Source organism: Bison bison, unplaced genomic scaffold (genome assembly GCF_000754665.1).
Source record: "Bison bison bison isolate TAMUID 2011002044 unplaced genomic scaffold, Bison_UMD1.0 scf7180017864492, whole genome shotgun sequence".
Taxonomy (NCBI): Eukaryota; Metazoa; Chordata; class Mammalia; order Artiodactyla; family Bovidae; genus Bison; species Bison bison.
The window spans coordinates 11,033,812-11,045,053 of record NW_011495051.1 but is presented as its reverse complement, the minus strand read 5'-3'; the positions used below and the strand labels follow the sequence as shown (position 1 = coordinate 11,045,053).

General features: G+C 40.9%; 1 protein-coding gene across 2 annotated transcripts in view; it reads left to right on the top strand.

The window, feature by feature from the left end:
• GRM7 (glutamate receptor, metabotropic 7) overlaps nt 1–11,242 on the top strand; it is a 942,809-nt gene that overhangs the window by 744,991 nt on the left and 186,576 nt on the right. For both annotated transcript variants that reach the window (XM_010828418.1, XM_010828417.1), the window contains exon 8: nt 1,632–2,567. In XM_010828418.1, the coding sequence (XP_010826720.1) occupies nt 1,632–2,567 (936 nt within the window). The remainder of the gene's footprint in view (nt 1–1,631; nt 2,568–11,242) is intronic.

Here is an 11,242-nt window from a genome sequence, read left to right as displayed (position 1 = left end):
GCATAGAAGTTAAATAAGCAGAGTGACAATATACAGCCTTGACGTACTCCTTTTCCTATTTGGAACCAGTCTGTTGTTCCATGTCCAGTTCTAACTGTTGCTTCCTGACCTGTATACAGGTTTCTCAAGAGGCAGGTCAGGCGGTCTGGTATTCCCATCTCTTTCAGAATTTTCCACAGTTTATTGTGATCCACACAGTCAAGGGCTTTGGCATAGCCAATAAAGCAGAAATAGATGTTTTTCTGGAACTCTCTTGCTTTTTTCATGATCCAGCAGATGTTGGCAATTTGATCTCTGGTTCCTCTGCCTTTTCTAAAACCAGCTTGAACATCAGGAAGTTCACGGTTTACAATTTGCTGAAGCCTGGCTTGGAGAATTTTGAGCATTACTTTGCAAGCATGTGAGATGAGTGCAATTGTGCAGTAGTTTGAGCATTCTTTGGCATTGCCTTTTCTTTGGGATTGGAATGAAAACTGACCTTTTCCAGTCCTGTGGCCACTGCTGAGTTTTCCAAATTTGCTGGCATATTGAGTGCAGCAGACTCAGCATACTGGGTTGTAAAAACCCCTCCAGGTAATTGTCAAAGAACCTCCCAATATCTCGCAGGAAGCACGTGGTGGGGATGAAATTCAGAGGACTGATATCAGGAAAATAAAAATAATAGATGCTGTGCTGGAAAAGATGAGATGTCATCCCAGCGATAAAGCTCTTATTTGTATCTAATGCCTTTACTTCTCAGAAGACTTTTAATTATGAATTCCCCTCCAGAAAGCCAATATTCTAATTAAGTAAGCATACTTTCATCTTCCTCTAGGATATAGTGTTTCAGTTTAAATTTCATCTTCAAATAGGTACATGGCTAATCTTTAGAGGTTTCCAGACTGTATTATTTTCTTATCAAATGCTTCCAGAGCTACAATTAAAACTTTTGATAATGAACCTTATCACTCCTCTGTGAGAAATAGAATAGGTTCATTCAGTTCGAAACTTCTCAATGAAATGGTAGTGATGCTTACAGAATTTTAGAAAAAGTGGCCAGCTCTGACATATCTTCCAAAAGAACTGAAAAACACTTTTTTTTTTTTTTTTAAAGCATCTAATAAGGGAAATGAGTGTAGCATTTCATATTAAAGATTTTTAACTTAACTTGGGACATTTGCACTTCTTGTCCAGGAGACGGCAGTAGAGAGCGTGTCAGTAATCACTGAATAATTTTAAGACTCTTCTGAGTACTTGTTGAAAATAAAGCTCCAAAGGCTCCTTTTCAGGATATTCTTATTTTGGGGTTCTAGGTGGGAACATGAAATTTGTACTTCTGAAAGCTACCCCAGGGATTCTTATAATCAGGCATGTTCGGCACACTCTAGTTAGTTGGGAGTGTAATCAGGAGGATTTCCCTGGTAGCTCAGATGGTAAAGCGTCTGCCTGCAATGCGAGAGACCCAGGTTCGATCCCTGGGTCGGGAAGAATAAGGATGCTGCAGTGAATGGTGTGGGTCGAATCTTGGTTGTAGCTTCTACCAGCTGGGGTTAGTTAGTTTACCTCGCCAGGTCTCACATGTTGCTGTAATTACTGTTTGTTTTTTCCTCTTAACTAACCTACCTGTTTCACCCTCTTATTTCTTGCTACAGATAGAGGACATGCAGTGGGGTAAAGGAGTCCGGGAGATCCCCGCCTCTGTGTGTACGATGCCCTGCAAGCCTGGGCAAAGAAAGAAGACACAGAAGGGAACTCCTTGCTGCTGGACCTGTGAGCCCTGTGACGGCTACCAGTACCAGTTTGATGAGATGACGTGCCAGCATTGCCCCTACGACCAGCGGCCCAATGAAAACCGAACTGGCTGCCAGGATATCCCCATCATCAAACTGGAATGGCACTCGCCTTGGGCTGTCATCCCCGTCTTTCTTGCCATGTTGGGAATCATCGCCACCATATTCGTCATGGCCACTTTCATCCGCTACAATGACACTCCCATCGTTCGGGCGTCTGGGCGGGAACTGAGCTACGTTCTGTTGACGGGCATCTTTCTCTGCTACATCATCACCTTCCTGATGATAGCCAAACCCGACGTGGCAGTGTGTTCTTTCCGGAGAGTTTTCTTGGGCTTGGGTATGTGCATTAGTTACGCAGCCCTCTTGACCAAAACCAATCGGATTTACCGCATATTTGAACAGGGCAAGAAATCAGTGACAGCCCCCAGACTCATAAGCCCAACGTCACAGCTGGCGATCACTTCCAGTTTAATATCAGTTCAGCTTCTCGGCGTTTTCATATGGTTCGGTGTTGACCCACCTAATATCATCATAGACTATGATGAACATAAGACGATGAACCCCGAGCAGGCCCGGGGGGTTCTCAAGTGTGACATTACGGACCTACAGATCATCTGCTCCTTGGGATATAGCATCCTTCTGATGGTCACGTGCACTGTGTATGCCATCAAGACTCGGGGTGTCCCAGAGAACTTTAATGAAGCCAAGCCCATCGGATTCACCATGTACACGACATGTATAGTTTGGCTTGCCTTCATTCCAATTTTTTTTGGCACCGCTCAATCAGCAGAAAAGGTAAGTGAAAACGCACACCACACCACACGTTTCAAAGACGTGTTTCTTTTTGTAAATATTGAAACCAGATTGAATGTATAGAGCGAGAGGTTTTAGAATGTAGAATGATATTCCCAAGCCTAGGCAAATCCTAAATTAGTACAGATGGATGCTGCAGAAGTCTAAAACCTGCATTGAGCTGAGCTACATTCATTCCACTGGAAACCAACCAAAGGTGAGCCTTTTCAAGTTAACTTATTAGAGTGATTCAGTGTAGCAAGAGATTATCCAGCATAAAATAATCTGTCTCAACTAAGCCTTCGTATTCATTCATTACCCACTCCCTCTTCTTTCATACCTATTTCCTCAGGATAAGAGAGGAGGGCATAGTCCATTATTCCCAAGGATGAGGGTGATCGTTGCCAGCTCTCTTTCTTCGTAACAGCTGTGTAGGCACTCCTTGTGGATTAGGTCATGTATGTGAGCTATACAACATGTATATCTACATGGATCTCTAAATTGGTGGATATAGGAGAACTTTGATGTTGATTCTACTCTAGGCTCCTAACAGCTGGATGTATATTAATTGTTTCAAATGATGGAGTTAATGTAGCTGGATTAGCTATATTCAGCCACAAAAGTTCAAAGTTTTCAAAATGATTGGGCTTTACTATGTTGGTCCAAGGTATGTTCAGTATACATGCTCCCATCATATAGTTACATGTTTTATAGGAGTCGGTAAGTTTAGCAGTTGTAATATGTTGAATCTTAATGCAATCAGTGTGTGTCTATCTGGAGATGTGAATGTGGGCAAATCATGCAGTGCTACAGTGTTGATTCTGAACGTGATTTATATATATCTGAGTTCTGTGCTTACCCCTGTATGGTTGTGGGTATATGCAAATTGGGCAGTCCTAACAGGTTGATCTTAATGAGCTGTCTTGTCCGTTCCTCACTGAAGTTGGCTCTGATTGGCTGGTACGGCTGAAACCAGAACTGGGACTAAGCCCTCACTGGATGCTCTAGAGAGAGAGTGCAAGTGTAGCTTGATGAGAGGTCAGCACATCAAATGTGGAGCCTGATTCCATGCTACTTTGGAGAAGTCTGTTAAACATTGAAGGACTTAGTGCCCTAAATGGGGAAAACAAGGACTGAAGTCGAAATGGCTACAAATTTACATATCCTTGCTTCTCAAATTAGTTGAATCTGACTGCTTACATTGTTACTTCTGTTCTCTGTATAATCATAGAAGGGATTAGTGGACTTTGGCTAGTTTTCCAACTGAAAATATGTCTTTCTCCTAAATGGTTTGATTCAGCAGCTAGAAGTTGGGGCTGTCTTTAAAATGAAAATGAAACCACATAGTATTCTAAAACCAAGGACTGTGATGGTTCCAGATTACGGTTTGAGTCATAAAAGGAAGTCCTTAGAGTAAGTTCTTCTAAAATATATGCTCAAGGAGCATAGTATGTGTCAAAAATGTGTTTCAAATTCATAACACATGTGTACTGTGAAATCAGTTGAATATCATTTCATCACTTTATCTATCCTTGGGCCAGAGGAATAGTGCCATGCCAGTTGGAGTAGTGAAATGCAGTGTATGCCAGTAAGTTGATAACCATGGACATGTTCATGGGGAATGATGTGCAGCATCAAAGTCTATGGAGGTGATAATTATTACCCATGCAACAGGTTAAAAACATGAAATCTTTTTCTTGGAAATTTATGCTTGAGAAATGTGAAAGGCAGGCATCATTGCAATTGTTCTATAGATGAGCCTTGTTTTAATGAATATTTGGCAATATAGGTCTCTACCATTTCATTTATTATTTCTGGTCATGATTTTTAATCTTGTCAGTTAACATCAGGGATATAATTTACCCACTTAAAAACTTAAGAAGTATAAAAGTTTTCAGGATTTGAATTCACTGATTCTAAGTGTTCTAGAAGACATTGCATTGGGAGAACAGGATTACAGGAATAATTAAGCTGTCTTTAAGCAATATGCTCTGTACACCAGGGTTTAGAAGGCATATATTTCTATTAGTGTATTCTCAATGGATTATAATGTTTTACATTGTTGATTCACACAGTTAAAGGTACTCAATTGCCAAATGGAAACAGTGAATTTTGTATGAAAATGTGCATGCCTTTGTGGTAGGCATATGGCTAGAGAAGCATGAGTGATCAATTAAAAATATTTTTCTTCTGTAAATGAAACCATGAAATTTGAGTTGTGGAAGGCAGCAAATTGCAAAATGCAAAAAGATATCACACTGAAGGCATTATTGCCAACCTAAAACATACAAAATCACAGTCCTTCCATTTTTGTTTAGATTTAAGAGTTGAAGTATTTCAAATGGAAGTATTCCATTGTTATAAGACACACAAAAAAAGGCAGATTAAGCAATGAGCTCAGTAATAACTGTTTACTCTTTCAGGAAATTGAATTTGTTTTGATTAACGATATCTTTGTGAAACTTCTCATCAGTTGAGTTCATTAGCACAGCATAAAGTACGAGTACGTACATTAGCACAATATGAGAAGTATTGTCTTGCAAAACATCAACCCTCATGAATTTGATTTTTGCTTTTGTTAAGGAGGGCACAGAATATGACCATTGTCTTCTCTTTTCCTTGCTAACCTTGTGACGTCTAGAATGAGGATCTTGTGACATGGCCAGGGATGGAAGAGGGAAACTCTAGCCATAAAATAACGTTTCCTTATCTAAGGATTAAATTTATGTGTCTGAAATGATTCAAGGAAACACTGTAAATGGTAGAACAATAGCACAGCAAGAGCTAGCTTGTCTAGAGAAGTGCTCTGATATCCTGTTGTTGCACACTGGCACAATCTGTGAGAGCAGTCTCACAGATTCACGGAAAACAGGCGTGGCTTGTGGGCATATCTTTACAAAAACTTGTGTGTGCACCCAGGGACAGATACAGGTTACCCTGCCCAAATCTGGGAAACCCTATAGATGGTGCGTTTATCTGGGGGTTTTAGCCAGTTGTCTGGAGAACTTTCTAGGTAAGCCAATATTTCGTTTCTTACACATGGTCAAGAAGACAAGTTTTGTACCCATTGGCTCTACAAAGGCAATAAGAGAGTCCCTTGGATTGCAAGGAGATCCAGTCAGTCCATCCTAAAGGAAATAAGTCCTGGGTGTTCACTGGAAGTACTGATGGTGAAGCTGAAACTCCAATACTTTGGCCACCTGATGCGAAGAACTGACTCATTTGAAAAGACCCTGATGCTGGGAAAGATTGAGGGCAGGAGGAGAAGGGGATGACAGAGGATGAGACGGTTGGATGGCATCACTAACTCAATGGACATGGGTTTGGGTAAGCTCTGGTGATAGAAAGGGAGGCCTGGCATGCTGCCGTTCATGGGGTTGCAAAGAGTCAGACACGACTGAGTGACTGAACTGAACTGAACAAAGACACTCTCTAAATATGTCCTGATTTCTAATTTAAGCACCTTTTGGAATAAATTAATTATCATGCCAAAGAAATGAGGGATCCATCAAAGAACCAAAAGGTCAGAAAGATACTATCCATGGTCAGAGACAAAGTATAGAGTCAGAAGGTCTGAGTAAAGCATCAACGTCATAGTTTGGACTGGAGCTCTTAAAAGCTAGGCCCAAGGCACTGGCTCTGAACCAGAGATAACAAGAGAGCAGGCAGGGAGATGTGTTCCCCAGGAGTATTTCCTGAAGGACTAGGACTACACACCAGACCTTCTGATTTTTCATTGATAGCAGATAACACCCCAGAATCTGAACAAAAAGCAAGACCAGCCCAGGATCAGAAATATTAGGCAGGGAGGTAATCATCCCCTAATCCATGCCCAAGGCAGACATCACTAATCAATCATGGCATGCTTCCCCTGAAACCCTGGAGTGGGGTTTAAAATCTTAAGGTCTTAAAATCCTTATCGTTACAGTGTTTAGGCAACCACTACCAATGCATCTGAACTAGAAGGAACTTGACATCCATATGCTATTTCTGACTTAGTGTTGGGTTCCAACGAATGACTGCCGATACCTCTTCCCATCGAGCTGTTTGTTGTTACTGTGCTAAAGACATTGAACAGTTTTCATTAAGATTAATCTGATTAAAGGCAAAGAATAGTCAGGGAAATGGGATGTGCTTTAATTAGTCTTCCTTTTGTCTCTGATCATACATCTCTTTTTTTTTTTAATTGCCTAGTGCCATGCAGGAAGGAAAAGACCTAGTTCTCTTGGAAAGTAATATATTACTTTATGCTTCAACGCTATTTGAATTGATTAAAAATTTCTTCTGGTTTTCCAGCAATTGAAAGAACTATTATGAAATACCTAGTATGTCCCTAGTGCTCTGTGAAGGTCTCTGATGCAGATGTAAAGACGACACCATCCTTGTAGGATGGGAACGGGAAGCTAGTGGTCCACACAGGCCTCTAAAAAACATCAACTAGTGTAGGATAAACTATAGTTGTCACACAAAAAGTACAAGATGGACACACAGAGAAAGGGACCTCCAGTTAAGTGTCAGGAAAAATGCAATAAAGAACCAGAAGTTAACAAGCAGAGGAAGTGCTAAGACAATCCAGTAAGAAATTATATCCAGTGTGAATAAATAAAAGGAAGCTGCTTTAAACATATGGTCTGTGGAGTGAGGAATTAAGACTGCATTTAGGATATTTTGACTTTGCAAACCTGAGAGGGTGTAATAATAAAATTTAATTAAAACCTCATCATATGGGCAAAGTTTGACACAATGTGAACACCATGTTTCCTTCTCATATCAAGCTTTTGGCAAGAATCACATCTTTTGGGTGGGCCAAGTGAATTTTAAATACTATAGCGTGTAAACTGAAACTCCCAGTGTTCTTTCTTAGGATGAAATACTCCCTTATGCATATGTTGACTTAGGCACGGTCTTCCCTGTGATGTGGGGCTTCCCCGGTGGCTCAGATGGTAAAAAATCTGCCTGCAATACAAGAGACCTGCATTCGATCCCTGGCTCTGGAAGATCCCCTGAAGAAGGGAATAGCAACCCACTCTGGTATTCTTGCCTGGAGAATTCCATGGACAGAGGAGCCTGGTGGGCTACAGTCCACTGAGTTGCAAAGAGTCAGACATGAATGACTGAGTGACTAACACTTGTTCCCTGTGATGCAACCCTCACCTCACCTTCTTCTCCGGTTTTGGGGGCCTAAACTCTGAAACAGATAATGATGAAGTGGAAGATTAACAAATCCAAACTGTGAAGGGCTGTGTTTGGACCTTGTCCTTAGAGCTATGGAGATCCATCAAAAGTTTCCAAGTGTGGGAGGAATGTCAGCATAGGATATCTTGGAAAGTGAATCCCAGCAATAGTACTGGAGGATGAACCAAGGTGAGGCAACTAGGTGACTAGTTAAGTAGCTATTGTCATACATGGATAAAAAGATGGCATTGGCTTGAAGGAAGCCTGAGGGACTAGAAAAGACAGCAGGTCTAAAAGCTGTTTTGAATGGTTTGAACGTTAAAAGAATATGTAAATAGGCTTTACTTTATCTTTCTTTTTGTGTTATTCTGCTTTATTGTTGAAATAAGAGATATGGACTTTTTTGTGTATGTAGGTTTTTGCAAATAACATTGCCCACTTTTAGTCTTTTCAAATAGTAACTAAGTAAGGAAACAAAGGGCTCTTACCATCCAGCCCTCTAGAGACAATCATTGTCAACAGCCTGATGGCTCTACCTCTATATGTATGAGTACACTCCCCCACCCACACACACACATTTTAAAATAAAAGTTATTATTTTCCCTTCTGAAATGCTCACTAAGAACTTCACCTCACATCCAAAGATAGTGGAGGGAACTATCCTAGGCAACAGACGATGCTGAGGCCCTCTCTTCATCCACCCACACTGTGATGGGCATGGATATTCATGGTAGAGATGTTACTTCTGCCCTTTAGTCTTGTCCATTCAAATCTTTATCAAAAGCCTGTGAAACCATCTCTTCTCTGCTTCCTACTGTGACCTTGGTGGTAGCTGAGCTTCTCTCCTAACAGTCCTCTGAAGCCGGCTGTTTGCACATCTGATAGTACCAACAGCATGAGATAGGACAGTCCTCTTGTCTCCCTTCATGATGCATCAGCTAATTTCAAGAGCAGAAAGCTAGGACAGTTGGTGCCTTCACCATCTTCGTCCTTTCCTTTAACCAGAAAAGGTCATTTGACAGGTAAAACCCAAGATCCTGCGTAAAACTGAACTGAGCTAGAACTAATAAAGAAATAACTTAGTACATTAAAACAAAGGCCCCAATCGTTAAAGGTTTGAACACAGTGTCCAAACCTTGTTTTACTCAAGAAAAACATCTCTGCTAAAAAGATGACTCAGCAAGAGTCTTGAATCTGCTCCTCCCCACAGTATGCTCCCTGGAGCCCAGTTTCCCCATTAGAAGTCTTTCATTTTGAGACCTCAGCCACTGAAATACTTGGTAACAGAGACCAAGGCCTCACTGTTATAACTAGGATAAGGAGAATCAGACAAATCTCTGTTCTTAGGCAAGTCTAAAAGTGTCACAGACCACTCATCATTATGAAGTAATGTGAGAGAGTGTAACGGGGAACTCTTCTCAAAGCACAACTCTTCTCAAAGCAACTCTTCCTACTCTTTTTCATTGGAAATCCCAACGAAGCATGGTCTACTCATGAGCAGTCAGAGGATTGCCAAATCCAGGCTTGGGGGCCTGAGGTCCCCGTACTGTAGATCATAATACTGGTCCCATTAGGGTTTCTTTCAGGTCCCAGTTGCCCTCTGGTCCTGAAAGACCATTCCTCCCTACTCAATCCTCCTGTGGGTCTCTGAATCTAATCATCACACATCTGGAGGTGTGTCATTTAACCTTTCTGATCCTAGGGTTTATCATCTGCACAATGGGTATAATTATTTCTGCTCCGAGGTTTGTTTAAGACCAAATGAGCAAAACATTCAAAAGGCTGAAGAGACCAGATACTAGTGAGGCTGTGGGGCAGGAACTCTCATACTCTGCTGGTGGGAGTGTCAACAATAGGATAATCACTTTGGAAAACAGTTTGGCGGGTTCTTAAAATGGAAAGCATGCACCAACCATACTCCTAGCCTTTTCTCCTGTCTTCACCCATGAGGCATGAATGAATAAGTACACAAGGGTGTGCAAGTGAATGTTTTTGTAGATTTATTTTTTATTGTTCAAAATTGAAGACAATCCAAGTAAACATCAGGAGGTGAATTGATAAGCAAATTACACTCTATAAGATAGAATACTACTCTTCAGTAAAAAGCACTGGGCAGTTGATACATCCAGCACCATGTACAAATCTGAAATAATTATTCCAAGCGAAAGAAGGCAGACTAAAAAGAGAATGCATATTCATGATCCCATTTATATCAACTTCTTTTTAATATACAAGTGAATCTATAGTAATAACAGATCAGTTGTGGGCTGCAGGTGAAGATGGTACTGAAGAATTACCAGAAGCAGGAGGAAGCTTGGAGGGTGATGTATGTATTCGTCTCTTGATTATGGTGATGGTTTAGTGTGTGTGTGTGTGTGTGAAAGTTCATAAAATTGTATCCTTCAAATGTGTGCAGTTTATTATGCAACAGTTCATTGTTAACTGGCTCAGTCATGTCCGACTCTTTGCAGCCCTGTGGACTGTAGCACTCCAGGCTTCCCTGTTCTTCACCAACTCCTGGAGCTTGCTCAAACTCATGTCCATTTAGTAAGTGATGCCTTCCAACCATCTCATCCTCTGTTCTCCCCTTCTCCTTCCACCTTCAATCTTTCCCAGCATCAGGGTCTTTTCCAATGAGTCAGTTCTTTGCATCAGGTGGTCCAAGTATTGGAGCTTCAGCTTCAGCATCAGTCCTTCCAGTGGATATTCAGGACTGATTTCCTGTAGGAATGACTGGTTTGATCTCCTTGCTGTCCTTATATATCAATAAAGCCTTTAAAAATTGCTTTGCACAGAAACCCTTTTCTGCCTCTCCTTTTCCTTCTTTATCTCCAAATGTAATAGTAGTTTTTTTTTCTTTTTTTTTCTTTTAATATAAATTGATTTATTTTAATTGGAGGCTAATTACTTTACAATATTGAAGTGGTTTTTGCCATACATCAACATGAATCCGCTACGGGTGTACATGTGTTCCCCACCCTGAATCCCCCTTCCACCTCCCTCCCCATCCCATCCCTCTGGGTCATCCCAGTGCACCAGCCCTGAGCATCCTGTATCATGCATTGAACCTGGACTGGCAATTCATTTCACATATGATAATATACATGTTTCAATGCCATTCTCCCAAATCATCCCACCCTTGCCCTCTCCCACAGATTCCAAAAGACCATTCTATACATCTGTATCTCTTTTGCTGTCTTGCATACAGGGTTATCATTATCATCTTTCTAAATTCCATATATATGTGTTATTATACTGTATTGGTGTTTTTCTTTCTGGCTTACTTCACTCTGTATAATAGGCTCCAGTTTCATCCACCTCATTAGAACTGATTCAAATGTACTCTTTTCAATGGCTGAGTAATACTCCATTGTGTATATGTACCACAGCTTTCTTATCCATTCATCTGCTGATGGACATCTAGGTTGCTTCCATGTCCTGGCTATTATAAACGGTGCTGCAATGAACATTAGGGTACATGTGTCTCTTTCTTTTTTTTTTTT